At 42.9% G+C, this 23,946-nt stretch overlaps 1 protein-coding gene across 1 annotated transcript in view; it reads right to left on the reverse strand.

The window, feature by feature from the left end:
- Positions 1 to 23,946, reverse strand: part of LOC127581022 (polymeric immunoglobulin receptor-like) — a 271,890-nt gene that overhangs the window by 240,462 nt on the left and 7,482 nt on the right. Inside the window, exon 5 of the mRNA XM_052035081.1 lies at positions 22,107 to 22,427. Coding sequence (XP_051891041.1) covers positions 22,107 to 22,427 — 321 coding nt within the window. The remainder of the gene's footprint in view (positions 1 to 22,106; positions 22,428 to 23,946) is intronic.

Raw genomic sequence — 23,946 nt, forward strand, 5'->3', positions numbered from 1 at the left:
GTCTGAAAAACAACACTCCACTACTACCCTCTGACTCCTTCCACCAAGCCAGTTTGATATCCATCTGATCTGCTCACCCTCGATCCCCTGTGACCTCACATTTCGTACCAATCTACCATGCGAGACCTTTGTCAAGGGCCTTTCTAAAATCCACATAGACAACATCTGCTGCCCTTCCCTCATCAATCCTTTTGGTCACATTTTCAAAAACTCACTCAAATTTGTGAGGCACGATTTCCCTCACACTGCTGACTATCCCAAATCAATCTTTGCCTTTCCAAATACAGATAGATCCTATCTCACAGAATCCCCTCCAGTAAGTTACTCACCACTGATATAAGGCTCACTGGCCTGTAATTCCCTGGCTTGTCTTTGCAGCCCTTCTTTAATAGATGCACCAATGCTAGTCACCTTCTAGTCTTCAGAAAACTCACTCCATAGTGTAGCAGTTAGCATAATGCTTTACAGAGCCAGCGACCCGGGTTCAAATCCGGCCACCGCCTGTAAGGGGTTTGAACGTTCTCCCCGTGTCTGCATGGGTTTCCTACAGGTGCTCTGGTTTCCTCCCACATTCAAAAGATGTACAGATTAGGAAGTTGTGGGCATGCTACATTGGTGCCGGAAGCGTGGCGACACTTGCGGGCTGCCCCCCAGAACACTCCACACAAAAAGATGTATTTCACTGTGTGTTTCAATGTACATGTGACTAATAGAGCTATCCTATCTTAAGGTGCAAAAGGATGTTGTGGGAAGAAGGGAAGAAACTACTGGGGTCCTGGTCTTGGCCAGAACCCCAATAGTTTCTTCCCTTCTTCCCACAACATCCTTGGGTACACTTGGTCAGGCCCCAGGGACTTAGCCAACTTTTTGTGCCTCAAGAGGGCATGATGTGTACTGGAGGCTTCCCAGTGCATTTCAGGGGAGCATTTAAGAGTGAACCACATTGGTGTCACAGACAGGCCAGACTGGGTGAGGATGGTGAATTTTGTTACCTGGAGGACAGGCATGAACTTCACAATACTGCCATAACTGATGACAACTTTGTTTTCCAGGTTCTAGTGTAAACAATAGAATTTTCTACTAATTCTGGTATTTCTCCATTTATGATCTTTGGATTTGTAACCAGCAATATACTGCCCTGTCCCTCACCCTCCACCCCAACAGCCTCCACATGCAGTGGATCATTCCCACCAGGTTCAAGATTGCAGCACACAACACAGATTCCCCTCCCTTCCTCTCTCAGCATTTCAAAGGGACCAGTTACTTCAAGACTCCCTCGTCTGCTCTTCCATCCCACCTACCACTTCACATCCTGGGGCACTTTCCCTTGCAACTGCAGCATTTCCAATACCTGTCCTTTCACCTCTTCCCTTCCCATCCCACCATCCAGGGACCCAAAAAGTCTTCCCAGCTGAAGCAGTGATTCATTTGCAATTCATCCAATCCAGTGCCATACATTTCTCTGTTCTCAACATTGGGGTGGGGAGGTGGGGTGGGAGCAAATCAAGATTTGGTGCCTGCTTTCAGAGCATCTGCATTCAGTTGGCTAGGGTGACTCTGTTCTTCACCCCATTCCAGCTCTGCACTATCTGTCTGTGGTCTTCTGCATTGTTACAATGAAGACTTTAATTATGGGGAGAGATCGAATCGGTTGATCTTGTTTTCCTTGGCGCGAAGGATGCTGAGGGGTGACCTGACAGAAGGGCAGAAGATTTTGAGAGATGTAGTTAATGTAGATATTGTAAACCTTTTTCTTGTAGTGGGGGATATCAAAAACAAGAGGGCATAGTTTTAAGGTGAAATATAAGAATCTTATAGGGAATCACAGGGTAAGATTTGTTTTACACGAAGAGTGGTTTACGTGTGGAATGTGCAGCTCGGGTGGTGGTGGAATCAGATGCAGTTATTTACGTTAAAGATGCATTGAGAGAGAGACGTAAGCAGGCATGGCATTGAAGGATGTAAACCTAATGGAGGCAAAGAAAATGAGCGTTAATGGTTAAAAAGTTTGGCATGGACCTTGTGGGCCTAACATCCATTTTCTGTGCTGTAAAACTCCATGACTTTATGAAACTTTAAGTCTGTTTCTCTTTCCAAAGTGGCTGCCTGTACTGGTGAGTATTTCCAAAATCTTCTGTTTTTATTTCAGGTTTCCTGCATCTGCGGTTTAGTGGATCGTCGTCATCAATCTCCCAACCTCTCTCTGTCTGAAGACTTGTTCATTCCATTGCATCAACCTACTCTTTCACAACTTGTGCTTCTAGCTTTTCACTTTATCCTGAACATTTAGTTTGTTATGCATGTTCCTGGTTCTATTTTGCTGGAAATCTACACTCCGCCCTCTCTCTCATCGGATCCTTCTTTCCATTTCCCTTTCGAACCTTCCTTTATCCTTTCCCTCTCTGCTCTCTTCTCTGTTTTCAGCTTCTCTTTAGTGCAGTTTATGTACTTAAGAACATTCACATAAATGTGACCCTGGTCTTTCTGACAATTTTCCTCTTGTTCATCCTTCACTCCTTCCTCACTGTGAGCTGAACTCTTCTCACTCCCAATTTACCTCTTTAAACTTCCTTTATCCTTTCTCCTTTTCTCTCTATTTTCATCTTTAACTGCCTTCCTGTCATCTTAGTGTAGACTCATTCTCCCCAAAGGATCCCCTCGGGTTGAGACCCTTCCTCAGGACTGGAAGGGAAGAGGGCAGAGGATGGAGTAAGTTCAAGGGACGGGGAGGAGCACATGCAGGCAGGTGATTGGTGAGTTGAGGTGAGAGGGGGAAGGTAGGAGGGTGGGGATGGGGGAGGGGGGAGGTCAAAGCAGAAAAAAGGGTGGAGGGGGAAGAAGAGTGGAGGGGTTACCGCGAGTTAGAGAAACCAATGTTGAGGCTGTCAGGTTGGAGACTACTAAGACAAAATATGAGGTGTTGTTCCTCCAACCTGTGTCTAGCCTCAACACAGCAATAGAGGAAGCCTTGGACAGACGTGTCAGTATGGAAGTGGGATGTGGAATTGAAATGGATGTCCAATGGGAGATCCTTGCTTTTGTGGCAGCTGGGTCTAACTTTCTGACTTTAACCAGGGTTAAGTACAGTTGGTGACAACAGGAAATGTCTGTCCGCGGGTCCAACGCCACTCTCCGAATCACAGAGCAGAGTGGGATCTTTCTGTGCACTTGAGAGGACGGACAGGGTCCACAGCACTCCCAACACTGCCACACTCACTCAGTCCTGCAGTGGCAGGTCAGTGAGGAAGAAGGCCGCAGGAAGACTGGTCATGAAGCCACAGAGAGCCACCAGCATTTTGACACATTATTATACGAAATGCTCTTAGATATATTAACAAATAATACTGCATCAATTTTCAATGTCTGATTGAAATGGTGAAAAGATGAGAGTTAAAGCATGAGTAGGAATGGGTAACTGCAACCCCAGAAAGGGTTTATGATAAAGTGTTAACTGGGGAAGAAACAAATACAAAAAATCTTAAAGAATTGTTGTGAGTGAGAAATTGGTGAGCATTTCCAACAACACTACATCTGTTACACAGAACCATGGGTGAAACAGCTAATGCAGAACTTGTTCATAGTGAGGAAGTACCTGAAGACACAGTCCGAGTTCATGTAATGTCCAGGGTTGGTGTCAGAGCCATCTCCTAGAGATGGACACTTCAGTGGCTTTTTGAACTCCCTTTCCTCTGTGGTGGCATTGAACTCGTGTGAGCAAATGGTGGCCACAGTTCCACATCTGTCCTTCCGATAACGTGTTTCTTTCAGCGTTAATGCTTTGACATTTTTGATGTTTTCTTAAGCATGGAACAGCTGTTATATTTATCCTTGGAACCTGTTGATCCTGAACAATAATGTAAGCAAAGATGAAATGGCCAAAAGGCTTAAATTTAGAAGAGTAACAATGCGCAAATTTGTACTCCTGTTTGGATTGTGCCTTAGTGATAATTCCTTGAGTGGACCAGCAGATGAAAGAATTCAGTCAAAGCTTTTTGGGGATCTTGCTGCTGAGAAAGGAGCAAGGCAGGAAGAAAGTATGAGGGAGAAGGGGATTTTCAACCAAACTTAGCAAACAGTGCTTGGCTTCCTTCCCTCTCGCCTCTGCTATCTGTGTCAGCTCTTTGATGCAAACGTTAAAATACTGTAATGTTATAATTTCCATAATTAGTAAGTTTGTGGATTCTGCCAAAATTGCTGGTGTAGTGGACAGTGAAGAAATTTGTCTAAGGCTATAGCAGGATCCAGATGAACTGGGAAACTAGGCAAAGGAATGGCAGATGGTATTCAAGTCAGATGGGTGCGAAGTGATGAAGTTTGAGAAGTGAATGGCAGGGCCCTGGGGAGTGTTGTGGAACAGAGAGACCTAGGTGTACAAGTACATATTACCCTGAAAGTCGCAACAGAGAGGAACGATGAGGGCAGTGCGGTGATGTTGTCTACATGAACTTTAGCAAGGACTTTGACAAGTCTTGCATGGCAGGCTGGTCTGGAAGGTTGGATCACATGGTACCAGGGTGGGCTAGCCAAGTGGATACAAAATTGGCTTGGTGGAAGGAGTGAGAAGGTGGGAGCGTAGCGTTGATTTTCAGATTGGAGACCAGCGACCGGTGATGTGCTGCAGTGATCTGTACTGGGGCCATTATTATGTCATCTATATTAATGTTTTGGTCGAGAATGTAGGTGGCCAGATCTTGTTGACTGTGCCTTATTCCATCATCTGAGGCCCTATTTTAATCTATGGAACCAACTCAAGCCACCTGAGACTGCTTAAACCAGACCACTCCTCTTAAAATCAGCTTGTGCAGAGGTAAGAAATAGCAATGGTCTGAAAGCAGATCATGGACTCAGAGTGGTCTCTAGACCCCAGAACAATAGATATGCAATTGGACATAGTATCATTAAAGAACTAATAAAGGTAATGAAATAATTATGTTTGACTTTAATCTTCACGAGATTAAAGTTGTCTTGGGTGGTGGAAACTTGGGAGGGGTGGGGAGGAGACAGAGTCTTTGAATGTGTTCAAGGTAGTTCCCTAGAGGAATGCAGAAGTGAAATACCACAGATCTGGGAAATCCAAAATAGATTTCCACCATCTGCAGTATCTCACTTCTGTATTTTTCTGTGAAATGATAATCTGGTCAGAGTAATCAGTGCAGCTGGAAAGTATAAAAAAGATTGTGCAAAGTGATTGTGCATTTATGAGGTTAAAATCATAGTTTGAAAATCTGTTTATAATTTTTCAGACATTAATGAGCAGAATATATAAGAGGGAACCAATCGTCATGATGAATTTGGACTTTAAGAAGATCTCTGATTAGCAGCCAGATAAGAGGTTGTTAAACAATACTTGAAAACATGGGATTCTCCGTAATATGCTGACATGGAATGAGAATTAGGTATTGGACAGGAAAAGGAGAGTAGGAATATTTGGGTCTTTTTCAGTTTGGAGATCTGTGACTAGTGTAGTGCTGCAGGGTTCAGTGCTGGGGCTGTTTGTGCTCACAATTTATATTAATGATCGGGATAAAGGGGCTGGGTGTAGCTTAATCAGGTATGTTGTCTGGCAGAGTGAGTTGTGAGGGGGATGTAGGGAGACTTCAAGTTGATAGAGTTAGGCAAAGGGAAAGGGTGACTCACTGGCAGGTGCAATATCATGTGGAAAGTGTGAAATTATCTACTTTGGTAGAAAAAAAAGAATAGCAGGGTATTTATTAAATGATGAGAGATTGAAAATTGTTGTTGCGCAGAGGGATCTGGGTATCCTTGTACATGAACCACTGAAAGTTCCCGGGCAGACAATAAGCAATGAGGAAGGCAGGTGTTGATTGTCATTGCCTCATAACGTATACAGAAGAGTAAAGGTGTCTTACTGCGATTGTAGAGCACTGATGAGACTGCAGCAATGAGAGCAAAAACTGCAGTTGACGGGAATCTGAAGCAAAAGCAGAAAATGCTGGAAGCACTCATCAGACAAGAACCATGCATGGAGAGAGGAAAAGAGTCAACAGTTCAGGGTGTGTGAAGTTGCAAAATGGAGAACAGATGGAGAGAAGAAATGAATGTCTGCGTTGGGGTGCAGACCAAATTTGTCAAGGTAAGTACTAACTGAAATATTAATAGCTAGAGACTGAATAGAAAAGAAACAAAGGAGCAAAATGAAACTGTAATATCAGGCAATATACAGTACATGGAGATTGAAAGTAAAGCACTGGTTGCCTGAAATAATTGAATTTAGTATTGAGTCCAGAGACTGCAACATGCCCAGACAGAAGATAAGGTGCTGTTCCTTGAGCTTATGTTCGTACTTGCTGGAACAGTGTAGGAATGCTGGCTGAACTTGTTCGTACATTGAACAGCTTCACCTTCAACTCCACTCCTTTAAGTCAAATATACTGCTATTGGAACTAGCAAGTGTCCAGGCTCTGCCAGCCTCTGCATTGGATATGTGGAACAATCCTTGTTTCAGTCGTGTTCAGACTAGCTGCATCAACCCTTTTTCAGTTCCAGTTGGGATAAATGGTGCTTCTTTCTGGACTCCAAAATGCCATCACTTTTGCTGCAAATTTCCATCTTGTTTTCACCTTGACATGGTCCATGGACTCTGTCTCTTCCTTTCCCTTTTATGATGTTGCTATCACTATCTCAATGGCTAAGGTACATCCTTCCACAGCATTGATAGTATCTATATGAGTCATTGCCTCAAGAAGGCAACATCTATCATCATCGATCCCCACCATCCATGGCATGCCATCTTCTCACAGCTACTATTGGGCAGGAGGGACAGAAGCCTGAAGTCCCACACCATCAGGTTCAAGAACAGCTAATTCTCTTCAACCATTCAGTTCTTGAACCAACCAGCACAACTCTAATCACTACAGTATAGCAACACGATGACCACTTTGATCACCTTGCACCAAAATTGACTTTTTTTGTTTTATTTGTGTTCTTTCTTGTAAAAATTGTGTATAATTTATATTTAATTTATGGTTTACTTGTGAATGCTGCTAATCTGATGCAATGTGCCTGTGATGCTGCTGCAAGTAAGTTTTTCATTGCACCTATGCATACATGTGCATTTGACAATAAACTCGACTAAACACTGCAGCCTGAGGAAGCAGTCTCTCAGCATGAATCCTATCCATCCCTCACAGAATCTTGCAGGCACCAACAAGGTCACCTTTGCTTCTTCTACTTGGCCAGTGTTGACCTATCATTTTCCACCTTTTCTCACTAGGCAGTAATTTCATGATTCTGCTCTGCAATTTCTCCAGGGGAAATACGTACTCTCTTTGTTACAGAAATCTTAATTTTCAGAATTCTCCAGATGTTTTGTTAAATAACATGACATACATTGGCACAAGAGATTGTTCAGGCATTGAAATCAACTATTGGGTATGGGGCATCCTGAGCCTTGTACCACTGATATACAGGAAGGGGAAGACAACAGTTAATTGGACTACATCAAAATGCTCTGGTCCTGGACTGATTATTTTGCCACACAGCAAATGGCCATGGTCCTATTCTGTCAATTGATACTTGCTTTTTTCCTCTATCAAGAGAGCCACCATTGACCATACTGTGGTAAAAGAATGACTTTTTTGCGTCAGGTGTTTTGTGCTGAGAATCTTTTAGAAAATCAATGGGAAATATCTTGTCCCAATAAAGCTGTTCAAATGTTCAGTGCTGGTCTTGTCAGTTAAATGTTTCAAGCAATATGAATGAGGAAGAGGCAGCAGGAAACCTTATAGTGAGAGTGAGACAGCTGCTGCCAATCTGCCTGAGGTGCCCTCTATGCATTTAGTAAATAAAACGAAGATAATTTTCATCAAATCACAACATTTAAAAGATACTTGAACAGGTACATGGATAGGAAAGGTTGAGAAGGATATTGGCCAAGCGCATGCAAATGGGACTATCTCAAGAAGACAATTTGGTCGGCATGGACGGGTTGGGCCGAAGGGCCTATTTCAGTGCTGTATAATTCTATGCCTTCATGACAATATGATAGAATGTAGTGAAAAGCAAAGAAAATAAAAGGAAGAGGTTAAAATGTTTGCACAACTGTTAATAGCAACTCAAGTGGGGAGATTATGGTATATTGTGATGTGTAAAATAAAAGATAAAAAATGTAAAACCATTGAGATTGGCTGAAATATTCACTCCGATGCCAAACCCACCACACCACCACCACCCTCCCCCACCCTCCCCATCACCCACCATCCTCCCACGCACCCTGCTCCCACCACCCTGCTCCCAACCACTCTCCCCCCATCTCCCTTCCCCCCCACCCTCTACAAGATACATCAAAAGTTTAATGAAATGCTCTCCATTTGCCTGCAGTGCAACCTTCTGGAAGACCAGCACCATCCAGGACAGAGCAGCATGCTTGATTGGTACCTCATCCACCTCCCCAAACAGTCATTCCACCACTGTTATCACACAGTGGTCAAACTTACTCTTTGATACAAAATGCACTGCAGTTGCTGGCCTAGGTTATTTCCAACAGCATCTGCTACACACTCTATCTCTATCAAGAACGAAAAGACCTTCTGGAGTATTGGAACATAACCACCAGCATATTTCTTCCAAGTCGCACCATCCTGACTAAGAAATATATTCTTGTTCCCTCATCATTGTTAAAGCTAAATCCTGGAACTCCATCTTCAACAGCACTGTGGGAGCACCTTCACCCGAAGGGCTGTAGTGGAGCAAAAATTTGACTACTTGCCACCTTCTCAAGGGCAAGGAAGGATAGACAAAAAATGCCAGCTTTTTACAGTGACGCTGCACCCCAAAGAGAGAATTTTGTTTTAAAAAATACCTTAATTCTCTGCAAAACTCTCCATCCTCCACTTACATTTGGGCTACTTTCCCAAAGTCTCCTTAACTGCTATCGATTTGTATCTCTTTCAATCAGTGTGAGGTCTTTTAAGGTGTGTTTCTGTGTTAAAGCTGCTCAACAATTTCAAATTCCAGCTTCAGATGTTCTTTATTTCATCTCTGAGAAGATTTGCTCAGTGTGAAATTGTATTTCAGGAAAATGGATTGCACTTTGACTTGATGTTAAGAAATGTCAGCATACAGGAAATGCCGCAATCATCTGTCAACCTGAAGTGAACATTTATTCAATTTCAGCACATTTCCAGTCAGTGTACAAACACCTCAAAGGCCAATGAACATTGCAAAGAAAAGTTGGATGCTGAGTAAAAGGAGGGAGTTGCATCTCAGCAGTGGTTAAACTGTGAATAGGAACTGTTACTTTTAGAATTTACACACAATTGAACCCCATGAATGCACATTGGAGCTACTAAAGGAAGGGTGTTGTTTGCAAATGGAAGAAGCTAAATGGCATTGTGGCAGCATAGATTATGGAATTAGAATTATCAGGTGATATTTGTCCTTTTCAAATAAGATGACCCAGTGATCTGACTGAGCATATTTCCCTTCACACTGTAAATGAGAGGCTGAGGAGATAAGACAAGGCTCTGCTTTCTACACGGTATGATCCCATTAAGGTAAATACCCAGGAAGGACAATAGAAGAACTCCTGGCTTTGAATTCAACAATGCCATGTATTTTCTGCTTCTTGAAAAGGCTGACTGGTCTGCAAACTCGCATCAGTAAGTGAACGTTACACTCAGGAGTCACCAAAACTACAGATTGCATGAACACTGGAGTGAGTTTTAAACCCATGTCCTCCTGAGTGAGATGGCTTGGGGGGGTGGGCGGTGGCGAGGGTCCTTATTACTGATAATCTGTCTCTCTACTAATAGAGCTGGACCTTTTATACCTGATTTTGTCAATGGTTTTCAGTGACTGGGTCTTCTTGGGGAAAGAATTCTGAGGATTCACTCCCCTCTGGTGAAGAGATTTCTGCTCATGTCTGTCCTGAATGGCTTATTTCTTCTCACTATGTCTGGATAACTGAGCTAAGGGAAACCTTCTCCGGCATCTACACTGTCAGGGTCTGTAAAAACTTTGTATGTTTCACTGAGGTCACTTCTAAATTCTAGTGAGTGGAGCTCCAGTCTGCCTCATATCTCTCCTTATCCAACAAGCTTGCAATCCTACAAATCACTCTGGGGAACTTTAGCTGTACTTCTTCCTTTATAAGTCTATCCTTCCTTATGTGTGGAGAACCAGACATGTACACAATAGTCCAGATGCGGTCTCGCCTGAGCTCTATGTAATTGGAGCAAGCCGTCTTAAGTCTTGCATTCAAGCCCTCTTGATGTAAATTTCAACAAACTGTTTGACTTCCTAATAGCTTCTTACCCTCCTGCATCAACTTTCAATGATTTGTGAACAAGGATAATCAGGTCCCTGTGAACATAAACACAACAAAAATTCTTCTAAAGATTCTCTGCATTTCTACTTTTTCTACCAAAGCAGGTGATCTTATCATTTTCCATATAGTATTGCATCTGCCGTGTTCTTGACCATTCTACATCCCCATGTCTACATACACCATGCAGACATTCCTTAACCTCTTATTTAATTCTATCATGTGGCAATGTTGGTATGACCAGCATTTCTAACTGAGCTATAGTTACAGAATTTGTCAATGATTTTTCACTTTTCTAAGATAACAGTTTGAATTTTATTTGACAAGAGGAATCTTCATTTAGTGTCTCATCCAGAGGTTGGCAGTTCTGACAATGAAGTGTCCATCTAAATTATGTGCTCAAGTACTGGGGTGTGACTTGAACCCACAATGCTTTGGCCTAGAGACAAAAACTTGTGGTGTGTTTAGGCTGACCCCTGAAAGTAATTATGATGGTGAAGGGGGCTGATGGGAGTCAGGTGTGAGAGTGCGTACTGCAGACTCAAAATGAGAAGCACAACCATTTTGTCATTTGCAGAGGTGATCTCGACACAGAAACTCAATGCCAATTGATTACATTTGCTGATGAAAGGGAACCGGAAAGAAAGTGAAATTTGAAGGAACAGCTCAGAAGAAGCTTGACAAAGTAAGTATGAGGATAGATTAAGGCATAATACGACAGTAAAGCTAGGATGGAGCAATAAACAACACAGGCTGAAGTAAATAGTTTTCCTAAGAAGCACTGTTGGCATAAATTGCCTGTGCAGAGTCCTGCAGAGTGTCAGGAGAGGGAGCTTTCTGATTGGCCCTGGCAGGGTTGCTTTGAAATTTGACATTCGTGTAGGTGACATTGTCCTCATCAGTAACGGAGTACCCTGCTCTTGATTTTCTTTGAAATTGCACTGCTGTGTACACAATTCCATTTTCATTGTCAGCCAACTGGGCAGCTGCCTCGTTATTTCGAAGATGCCACAGATCTGCATAAACGACGCTCCCTTCCAGTGTGGACATTTCCTAAAACGTATTAAAAAAAATCCAAGGTCAATGAATGTGGAGATGAAATACACTGCTCTGAGCAGGTCTATTTGAAAGCAGTTCTCAAACTGTTCGCTGGACTCAATAAGCCATGGCTGGTGTTAACTTTGAACACATGCTTTTCACCTGCACTAACTTGCATTCTTCCTTGTATGCTGAATCAGTTTCTCTTTAGTACCTATCTGCTGCTAACCTTGTGGTAACTCCACAATCTCATCAGAAAGTGGGAACAAAAGTTCCTCCAGGATTCCCGACTGAACTTATTATTATCTTATATTTACAGACTTAGTTCCACTCTCACCTGCAAGTGGAAACAACATCACAGCGCTATAAAACACTTTGATAGTCTTGCAGACCTCTATCAGATCACCCCTAGTTTTTCTTTCTTTGCTCATGAGTTCTGACACCTTCAATCAGCTTGTAGAATTTAATATTCCAGAGTGTGTGACAACAGCTTATGAATCAGTAGCAAAGATCATAAATCAACAGTTTTCATAATTAAATGTACGACAATAACCTGATGTAGTTGTGGAACACCTTCAAAACAATAAAACTGTCCCAGTGCTTCATAGGAGTGCAATGTGCTGAAATATTGAAAATGAACTTGGGAATTATTAGGACAGGGTCCAAAAGCTTGCTGGTTTACTGGCAAAATGGTTTGATGGACCACATTAGAGGACACAATTTCAGGTGTTCAGAGAGTTGAGTCCAGTGACTGCAGCTTGGGCAGCTTAAGTGACTGCTGCAAGTGGTGGAATTAAGAGACTGGAGGATGCACAAGAGGAACACATCGTCCTCGAAGGGTACTAGGGTAGAGCTCTTGGAGAGATGCCTGATGCTAACAAGTGAGAAAATGTACAGCAGAACAGAATATTTCAACAATCTCAATTGCACAATCAGGAGTGTGAGGGGCAGCTGATGGAAATGGGAAGATAAGGTAAGATATCTGTATTAGTCACATGTACATTGAAACACACAGTGAAATATATCCTTTTGCGTAGAGTGTTCTGGGGGCAGCCCGCAAGTGTTGCCACGCTTCCAGCGCCAACATAGCATGCCCACAACTTCCTAACCCGTATGTCTTTGTAATGTGGGAGGAAACCGAAGCACCCGGAGGAAACCCACGCAGTCGTGGGGAGAACGTCCAAACTCCTTACAGATAGTGGCCGGAATTGAACCCGGGTCGCTGGTGCTGTAAAGCATTATGCTAACTGCTACACTACCGTGCCTGCCCATAGAGATTTTGAAGCTAATTGAGAAGATTGACCTAAATTATTCAATGTGAGAAAAGGTTAAATCACTTGTGATATCCAGTTAAAAATTAATGATGTAATAATACAGAACAAGCATGCTGCACCTTGTGCAAAATATCACCAACAACGACTGTTGATAATAGACCTAAGAAATAATAAAATATTCAGTGATGTCATGACTGTGGGATAGAGTGAGAAAGTGGGTGGGTAAGGTAAGTCCATGAGCACAGAAAGGATAAGTTGATGACCCTGAATGGACTTGCCCTTTTTTTTATGATTTTGCTTCCGTATTTGGGACTCAGTGGGAATATACAAAATATTGACTGAAAAGTCACTGAGCCCAAGACGGGGTGCACAATTGGACAACTCCCTTTTCTAACAGTAAAGCCAGGGCCAGCCTCACTTGTGCCATCAGTAATGACATTAAAGATTGGAAACTCCTCTGAAGATGAGTCAAGTAAAAAACGTCCTGGCACATTTAAGGAAAAAGATGGATAAGCACAAGAGGGAGGGAGAAAGGACCAGAAGGATATGCTGATGGTGTTCAATGAAGAGGGTGCGAGGAAGATCGTGTATACTATTAAAGCTGGAGTGGACTAGCAAAACTGAATGGCCTGTGTAATCCTATGTATTCCAATTTTATAAAGGTTCAGACAATTTTGTACTTACCTGGGTGTTGCTGTTGCATCCTCTGTGAGATGCGTTGCGCTCGGATTCTGTAAAATACAATGTTGCTGTTGGAAAAGCCATATCAGGAACAGGTTTAAACATCCATGTTTTCCCTGCAGAACATATTCATGAGAACCTCAGCTGTACCATAGCACGATTCGCCACATAAAGCAAAATTCTGCCCTGGTTACCACAGCATAATATTCAGGAAATATCACATTCCCCCTGTTCGACCCATCCCTCTCCCATCTTCTTGGCTTCTGAAAACTACCATGCTTCCCTCTTTCGCAGCTCTGATGAGGACCATGGATCTGAAATTTTAACTCGCCTTCTTTCCACAAGTGTTGTCTGACCTGCTGACTCTTTCCAACATTTTCTGTCTTCTTAATTTTAGATAACATTTCGCCTTTATCATGTTTTGGAGCAGCTTACTTGACAATACTCACATTGTCCCATGAATATCCCATTGACCTCTCCAGTGCTCTGTGCCAGATTGTCCCTCAGACAGTAGGAACTAATTGCACAAAAAAGTTACCCCATTTACTTCAAATTCAACACTGAGTTCAGCAAGTTCAGAAAAAGGATTCTGCTATTTCCACTTTCTCCACTTCTGGGCCATCTTTAATTTTCATTAATTCCATTAACACCTGCCTTATGCCTCACACATCACCTTTACTGACAACTATTTTCCTCTGCCAAGCACCCTGTCAGAGACCCTCTCTTTTATTTTTCCCTCGTAACTGTCTCATCATTTGAAGACTTGTTTCATCTCTTACATTTGCTAGTTGTTTATGATGGAGGTCATTGACTGAAATATTAAATATTACTGTCTCCACATTTGCCATCTGATATGCAGAGTACTCCTGGGAACTTTGTGCTTGTATTTCAGAGATTCAGCATTTAGGAAATTTCATGTTGGAAAAGATTACACATTTCTGTTCAGATTTTTGGAATAATTGGGATTGGAATTGGTTTATTATTGGCACTTGTACCGAGGTACAGTGAAAAAGTTGTCTTGCATACCATTCATACAGATCAATTCATTACACAGTGCATTGAGATAGTACAAGTTAAAACAATACAGAATGCAGAGTACAGTGTCACAGCTACCGAGAAAGTTCAGTGCAGGTAGACAATAAGGTGCAAGGTCATAACAAGGTAGATTGTGAGGTGAAGAGTCCATTTTATTGTGCTAGGGAACTGTTCAATAGTCCTATAACAGCAGAATAGAAGCTGTCCTTGAGTCTGGTTTGTGCTTTCAGGCTTTTGTATCTTCTGCCCAAAGGGAGAGGGGAGAAGAGAGAATGGGTGAGTGGGGTCTTTGATTATGTTGGCTGCTTACCGAGGCTGCAAGAAGTATAGACAGAGTCCATGGAGGGGAGGCTGGTTTCTGTGATGCGCTGAGCTGTGTCCACAGCTCTCTGCAGTTTCTTGTGGTCTCTGGCAGAGCAGTTTCCATACCAAGCTGTGATGCATCCAGATAGGATGCTCTCCATGGTACAAAATTGGTGCATGTGAAAGGGAACATGCCAAATTTCTTTAGCTTCCTGAGGAAGCAGAGGCACTGGTGAGCTTTCTTGGCCATGGTGTCTACATGGTTGGACCAGGACAGGCTATTGGTGATGTTCACTCCCAGGAACTTCAAGCTCTCAACCCTCTTGACCTTATCACCATTGATGTAGACAGAATAAACGGGGGTTGGGGTGGTTTGATGAGTAATTCTACACTGAAATTAATTTTCTGCTGTATTGTACATAGAGAAAGAAGCCAGGAAATTCATCACAGGGAGAAGTTCAACTGTCAATTGACGTCATTGTCAGTCAATGGGTACAATCTGTCAGCCAATGAGTTGGAAACTGCAAGGGTGTTAACTTGCAGCAATCAAACTCACTTCCCCATCTAACAGTACAACAAGGAAGATAAGTGTATCAACAGTTCTATAGATGTATGGTGGAGAGCATTCCGACTGGTTGCATCACAGCCTGGTATGGAGGTTCCAATGCAAAGGATCACAAGAGGTTGCAGAGGGCTGCAGACGTAGCCAGCTCCATGAACGGCACAACCCTCCCCACCATCAAGGACATCTTCAAGAGGTGATGCCTCAGGAAGGCGGCATCCATCGCTAAGCACCCTCACCATCCAGGACATGCCCTCTTCTCGTCACTACCATCAGGGAGGAGGTATAGGAGACTAAAGACTCACACTCAATGATTCAGAAACAGCTTCTTCCCCTCCACCATTAGATTTCTGAATGGTCCATGAACCCACGAACACTACTTTGTTATTCCTTCTTTATTGCACTATTTATTTATTTTTGTAATTTATAGTAATTTTATGTCTTTGCACTGTACTGCTGCTACAAAGCAACAAATTTCACGTCATCTGTCAGTGATAATAAATCTGATTCTGATTCTGATCAACTTCTCCCAATAAAAAGGTGGAGGTTTCTCCACTGCAAAACAATGAATGAAAATATAGGTAAAAAGACACACCCTGATCATTTTGCTAGAAAATTACATGAGAACAGGATATTTACACATCAGTATGCAACTGATTATAGTTAATAGAAGGTTGTATTAAGAAACAGCTCGGTGAACCTTCAGGACTTTCAAATACAACAACTAATTTACCAAAGCTCATACCAACCTCCTGAGAGTGTGAGAGTATCAACATGTCACTTCTAATGAACTTCTTATGTAACTCTGCCATTCTGCATTCAGCTAGAGTTTCTGTTCCTGATGTTTAGGGAATAATTGCTGTCACTGGGTTACAGTGGTAGCAATCATTATTCGTTCATGCGTTATATACTGAGACATGAGTACTTTAATCCTGAGATTTTGTTGATTACAGCCAAATAAAATCTCTTAATATCCTGCAGCCAACTATCACATACATCATGAAATGATTCAAGGAAAACAGAAACTCACCCCAGTTTTTACGCTTCAGGTACCAAAGTAGACAAACGAAAAGGACCATGAGAAGAACCCCAACAACACTCAGCACAACTATGTCAATGAGTCTGTGGTACAGAGAATAGGAAAGGGTCAGCCCGGGGTCACCCTTGATTCTTGGCCAATGATAAAGAACAAAAGTCTGGCATTTAAGTGTCTCCCTTCATGATCACATGATGTGTGTAGCCCAGTAAATGATGTGTAGCCATTGTTGCAGATTGGGAAATGTAGCAGCCAATCTGATCATAGGAAGGTCCCACAAACAGCAGTGTGATACTGACCAATCATTGTAATTCTGGTTAAAGAATAAATATTGTCCGGAACAGTAGGGAAAACTCCCCATTTCCTTTGCAAAAAATTACATGAGATCTGTTGCATCCATCTGAAAGGATTGATTGGTGGCTTCTTATCTGACAGACAACACCACTGACTACACAGCCCTCCCTCAGTACTGCAGTGGAGTAGTAGCTGAGGAAACTTCTTTACTCAGAGGGTGGTGCGAGTGTGGAATGAGCTGCCAGTGAAAGTGGTAGATGCGGGTTCAATTATAACATTTAAGAGAAGTTTGGATAGGTCCATGGATGGGAGGGGTTTTGAAGGATATGGTCCGGGTGTAGGTAGACTAGGCAGAAGATCGGGTCGGCATGGACTAAATGGGGTGAAGGGCCTGTTTCTGTGCTGTAGTACTCTATGACTCTAATTTACTCAAGAATTTGCAGCTGGACTTGAACACATAACTTTAGAAACATGGCTGCAGAAACTGCTCCAACCTCAGTGGCGAGAACCTTCATGGTGGGTGATACACCAGTAAATCTCATCATGGGGAGAGATGGCAGGGGCAGAACAAGCCAGGCCCATGGAGTGAATGAAGAAACATTGACTGTGAACCACTCCCACCAACAAGGTTGGTTGTCTAACATGTTGATACTATGAAGTTACAGTATATGATTGGCAGAGAGCATTCAAAACACAATAAGAATAAATTTTAAAAGGTAGAAATTATTGCAAGTTTCTAACAGAAATCAAAATATTAAATATGTTTCAATCCTTGTGAATTAGAATCAGGACAGTGTCACTATCATGGGGAGATCCTGGGGCAATATCTACAAACCTCACTGCAAACACTTACATCTTGAGAATGCAACAAAACATTGAATTTGCTTAAAACCAGATCTCAGATCACTAATTCCATGAACACTGGTTTGGACATTGACTGTTGTTTTCTTAGTGGGTGCATGGTCAAAATTTCTTCCTTAGCCCAACTGTGGAACATCTTCAACAGACTCAGAAAGTGGCCCAACATGACAGTCTCAGAGTGAACAGTGTAAACTCAGCACTAGTGTCTTCCTCCCAGAAATGTATTTCAGGAGGAGAGATTTCTTGCAGTTTCAGTGACCGGCATTGACCAACTCTGCAAGGTGTTGCTCACAAGTGATACCAAGGACCATGTCCTTTGCACATAATTTACCGGGAACTTCCCCGTCAGTGCCACACCAGAGCAGGACACAGCAAGACAAAGCCTTGCTGGGGGTTGGCAAATACAACTCACCTCACACCATGGGATGAGGTTAGTGATGGAGCAGTCATGGTGAACACCCTCTGAGGAGCAGCAAATGAAGAAATTTGTTTCTACTTCCCAAGCATAAACATAACACAGAAGTAAGATGTAAACCCAGTACCATTGCCCCTCTGATGAGCTACATTTCAAATTTTATGCCTAAATTACAACAGAATATTCAGGAGAGAATTTTATCTTTGGGTCTCAGGCTTGAAACATATACAAAAGCATAAGGTATATTTTTCAATATATTCTTTATGAAATCATAGAGTCAGAGAGGAGCACAGCATGGAAGCAGGTCTTTCAGCCCACCAAGTCTGTGCCCACCATCACTAATTTACACATTTACACTAAGCCTACATTAATCCTCTTTCTATTTTCCCAACATTCACATCAACCACGTCAATACTCACAGGGGCATTTAATGCCAATGAATGAAGCATGGTAGAGTAGGAGGGCAGCACGGTAGTGTAGCTGTTAGCGCAATGCTATTACAGCACCAGCGAATTGGGTTCAATTCCGGCCGCTGTCTGTAAGGAGTTTGTATGCTCTCCCCGTGTCTGCGTGGGTTTCCTCCGGGTGCTCCGGTTTCCTCCCATAGTCCAAAGACGTACAGGTTAGGAAGTTGTGGGCATGTTATGTTGGCGCCGGAAGCGTGGCGACACTTGTGGGCTGTTCCCAGAACAATCTACGCAAAAGATGTATTTCACTGTGTGTTTCGATGTACATGTGACTAATAAAGATATTTTAAAAAAGACAAGTTTTACCCCCCATTTGGCACTACATAGAAGCAGTACCAATCAAAACGACAGCAAATAGAACATCTTATTTTTCATTGGAAAGAGATTGAGCTGTTTACCTTAGAGAATGATTGGATCTTATTTCTGTATTTTCAGTATGTCCATTTGTCATTGATTTTGTTGCTGAAGTATCACAAGAATATTCAGATCCTGTTGAGGAAATCAAAGTCAGTTTCACCCACTTTCCACCTGCATTCAAGCAACAGAGCACAATTGTCTGATGGAAGCTCTTGCCTTGAGTAAAGGGCTGATTGGTTTCAAGAATGTAGTGGCAATTCTCCAGTGTAATTGGTCATCATTTGCAGCAAATGAGTGATGTTGCCATGACAAGCTGGAGTACTTACATTTCTGGTCGCCACACTGTAGGAAGGACATGATTTCAGTTGAGGGGGTGGAAGGGAGATTTATCAGGATGTTGCCTGGGATGGAATACTTCCAGTGGAGAGGCTGGAAGGCTGGGTTTGTATTCCTTGGACTGAAGGAGACTGGAGAGGAAACCGTTAGAGATTATAAAAAAAATATGAGAGGCATAGATAGGGTAGAGAGTCAGAAACATTTGCACAACATATGTGTTTAAAACTGGAGGGTACAGGGTTAAGTTGAGGGGTAGCACGTTTAAAAGGGATCTGAGGAAGGAATTATTTCAAACCAGCTGGTGATTGGAATCTGGAACACTTTGAGCAGATGCTCGAGGCAATTGGATTGTCAAGGCAAAGAAGGCGATGGATGAAGTGCTGGTAAATGGGATAATTATAGATGCATACTTGATGGTCAACATAAACGTGTTGACCAAAGGTGATCTATGACTCGGAGTTGATTGTGGCCACATTTGCCAATAATTTATGTTTCCTTTCCGTATCTGAGCACTGGTGATGCAGAGATGCTACTGGGTATGGTAATGGGTTCAGATTGATGCAAACCCTATTTAATCCTGTGCAAACATAAGGGAAAGTTCCAGCCAGGGAGATGGCCTCTACCAGTACTGGGAGATAAGTTTTTGGGGCCCCAACACCCAATGGAGGGATGGACACAGCTGTGTATTGAGTGTATGGGGAGATATTAGACCAAGTACCTTCATGGACATTACTGGAGAATGCAGATGGTGTTCTCAATGAAAAGATAAATCCTTAATGTAATAATGAATAGAAAAATGTCTTGTCCGTATATTAAACCAATGCCCTGCTGGTCTTCTGAGTGTGCAGAAGCAACGACCAGCAAAGGATGTCACAAAATCCTGTCAACATTTTTCTGTGCACTTAAGTATATTCTGGTTGTGTTGCTGGTGGAAGAGTTTCTACATCCCCAGTGAGCACTCAGATGTTTGAATAAAGTGGGTGCTTAGGAAATATTTGTTCAAAGGGTGAGGTGTAACAGACCAGTTCCCATCTCAGACCTAAATGATAATCAGTATTATCCTGGCACTGTCCCCTTTATGGAGCCTACAGCCTGAGGAAACAGCAGCTGAGCATGAACTCCATCTATCCCTTGCAGAACTTTGGAGGTATCAAAGAGCTCAACCCTCCTCTTCAGCTGGTATGGAACTACCCTTCTCTATCTTCTTGCATGGTGAAGTCATGTGGTGGGAATGAATCTGATGATCCCGCTTTGCATCTTCTCCAGGGGAAGTGCTTTAGTTATAGAGACCTAAATTCACACAAAACTCCAGATGCTTTGTTAAATAACATCACCTCCATTGATACAAGAGGTTGCTGAGGGCATTGAAACCAGCAATTAAGTGTGAGATATCCTCAACTTTGCACCAGAGGCAGGAAAACACAATAGATATATTGTTATGTTAGTGGATGACGTTGAAACTCCCTAGTCACAGACAGACTATTTTGCCACTGAACACCTGTTCATTGTCAGATTTGGTATTGTTTTGTCAATTGATATTTGGATTGGTTCTGTATCAAGAAAGCCACCCTTGACCATACAGTGGGAAAAGAAAGATTGATTGTGTGGCTCGGCTTTGTGCTCAGAGGCTTTTTGCTTATCAGCGTGAACTACCTCATCCCAACAAAAGTGTTCAAATATCCAGAGTTGGTCTTGTCAGTTAAGCTGTGTTCCCATTGTAAATGTGCAACTCCATGGAAACATCCATCTCTACCCAAATTATTAAAGCGAATTAAGTAATTGTAAATAATGAAATTCTATTTTTAATTACCCCTGTTATCTTTGTGCTTTAATGGCTTGAAACTCAATGTACTTTGATTTCAGAGAGATTGTTCCACCAGATTGTCCCACCAAGTCTCCCTGAGTGTCTTCTTGTGTTGGATAAAGACCTGTTACATCTACAGCTCTGGTTTCCATGGGGGGTCATTCAAGTCAGAACAACAGGATTCATCAATAAAATGGAATGTGAGAGAGTTGATTCTGAGATCACCAACTGAATCTAAGCCAAGGGAGTGGTGCAGTAATGAGACACAATAGCTACGACAGATTGGGAAACAGGTCTTGAAGGGCTGACAGTGGATAACCAATAAATTACAATAAATGTCTGTTCCTGACTGGCCCAAAAACAAAAAGAGAATGCAACTCAACCATGGCTCACAATATAAATTAGTGATCGGATGAGATCCAAGGAAGAGAAATACATAATGGCCAGAAAAAGCAGCAAACCTAGTTTAGAATTCAGAAAAGGAAGGCAAAAAAATTGATAAAAATGTTTAAAATAGAGTGCTTTAGTTATAGAGACCTAAATGGGTGCAGGGAACATATCAACTGACTGTAAAAGCTTCAAGAGGATAAGGAGAGTTAAGACACATGTAGGCGAACTTATAATGGGGAGCAAGGGAATGCTACTTCAATTCAATACATGCTTTGGTTCTGTTTTCACCATTTTCCCTAAAAGCAATGTTAAGTCTATCATTTTCTGTTGACCCTGTACCTCTTTTTCTTCAGTAGTGCAGTTCGCTACCCTCCAATCCACTGCAATTGACAATGACCAGCAATGCATCTACTGGGGCCATTTCCTTATATACTCTGGGATGTAGGTTAGCTGAGCCTGGGGAATTAGTGGCTTTCAATCCCATCAATTTCCCAGACACCATTTTTCTTTTAATGTTGATTATGCTGTTCCATTCTCGCAATAGAATCTGTGTTCCCCAGCATTTCTGGGGGATTAATTGTGTTGTCTCTGCTCCACCTTTCTCCCCACATCTCCTGATCTCTCTACCCTTCAGAAAAAGAACCAAATCCTTCTTGAATATGTGCAATGATTTGGCTTCAACTGCTTTCTGAGGAAGAGACTTCCACAGGCTCACCACTCTCTGGGAGAAGAAATCATTCCTTCACTCAGTATTAAGTGGCTTAGACCTGATCTTCATACTCTGTTGGACATTGGTAACTTCCTCCCTCCATCTGTTCAATCCTACCAGAATTGTGTAGGTTTCTATGAGTGATACACGTGTCTCCACATGCCTGAGTGCAATTCCAACAACACACCATTCAGCACAAAACAGTAATTCAGTTGCAGCCCATAAATCACCCCAAAGATTCCATCCATGCAGCACTCACCTGTGTTGTTGACTTCCTTCACAATAATGCAGGTGTCATCACTGTTAGAGGTGGACAATTTAATCATTTCACTGGATTTATTTCCATGTTTATTTGAGGCTGTGCAATAATATTGATGGTGTCGGTGTTTGAAGGATTGACAATGTAGATCCAGTTTATTGGTATCCGAGATCTTTAAATCTGCAGAGGGGGTCTTTTCATACCATGCGTAGTCAATCGGGAAGGAGCCCTGGACAGACTCACAGGACACTGATACTGAGCACTCAGGACTTGAGACATTCGCTGGTGACAGAAATCCAAGCACAGGAACAGACACGGGTTCTGTGGGAAAGGATCAAACGTTCAGACACTGAGTGAACATCTGAAAATCAAACACTCTCCAATTTTCACCACTTCTGTATCTCAGCCAGGACCTGCCAGGTTGGAATCTCACCAGATGATCTACCTCTCTGTGTCTCTGCATCCTCCCAGCTGCCTGAACAGCCACGTCTGCCATTATCCCAGAACACAGCAGGACTCAAGATCAGGACAGCAGTGATGACACTGAGGATGTGTCAGTGTGAAAATCAGGGCTGCAGTCTCTCTCAGCAGCAGGGAGCCGGTCTCCAGTGGTGTCCAGTGGTTTGACAGGAATGGGAACAAAACAGAGAAGGTCTTGGAAAACCTCAGCACAACATGGGGGCAGGAAGTTGTCGGATATCTGTCACATGTTCGGTGAGTTTAGGGAGAGAGTGTAACTGTGATTGGTTTCAGTGACCTGTAGCAGGAAGGGAGCCCTTTGGCGCTGATATTTACACGGAGGCAGCGAGGGAGGGTGTGAGGCTGGGAAGCCCCGAAACCCCGGGAAGGTGGAGGTCGCCCGGAATTTAATCACAGGTTCTCTCTCGAATTCCTTGACTCTGTCTCCTACCGGGAATGGACTGGATGGAGAGGCTGGCTGCCGGGTGGTGGATGGTCAGTTGGTGCTGGGGGTGGGGGCTCGGAGCTCATTGACGGGGACAGAGGGAGACAGACACCGCAGGGTGGGGGAGGGAGTGACTGATCCCTGAGGTGGGGGCGGGGAGCAAGCTGGCCTGCTCCGGGAGGACAGTTGAGCTCTGGGGACTAATTCCCTTTTCATGATTTTCAAGGTATTTAGACCATGAGAAACACTTGTTTCTCACTGATGTGTTACTGTCAGATTATTAGTTTTAGTCTGAGTGCAAACCTCTAAGAGGGTGACATTTCCAACAGTTCAGAGGCAGGAAAATGTCCTGAGTATCCCACTTGAAATTGGTGGCCAGTCAGTGGGACAGACCCCGTACTGGGTGAGAGCAACATGAGTGGGGTTTCCTGACCCCTGCTCGCTCCCCACAAGACTCTGCACTGCTGCGGAGCCTAGGGATATCGGTGCTGCCCTGACCCTTTCCAGAGAAAACATGGATCAGACATTTCATAGAAGATATATCATTGAAGATAGAAGAGTACAGCACATGAACAGGCCTTTGGACCATGTTGTCTGTGCTGACCATGTTGCTAATATTGATTAATCCTCTTTGCCTACACGTGGTGTATATTCTTCCATTCCTTGTCTGGTCGTGTGCCTGTCCAAATGATTCTGAAATGTTGTTATTGTATCTGCTTCCATCTCCTCCCAGGCGTCGTATTCTGGAGACCTGCAACTTTCTGTGTTACAAACTTGCCTTGCAAATTCCTATAAAACTTCCCCTCTCATCCTAAAGCTATGTCCTCCATTGGCCATATCAACCATGGGATAAAGACTGCAACTATCTATCCTGTCTGTGCCTCTCATGATTTTACATACAGGTGCAACCCACGTTATGGCTGTTCAGGTAATGGA

The sequence above is a fragment of the Pristis pectinata genome, chromosome 20 (assembly GCF_009764475.1).
Source record: "Pristis pectinata isolate sPriPec2 chromosome 20, sPriPec2.1.pri, whole genome shotgun sequence".
NCBI classification, from domain to species: Eukaryota; Metazoa; Chordata; class Chondrichthyes; order Rhinopristiformes; family Pristidae; genus Pristis; species Pristis pectinata.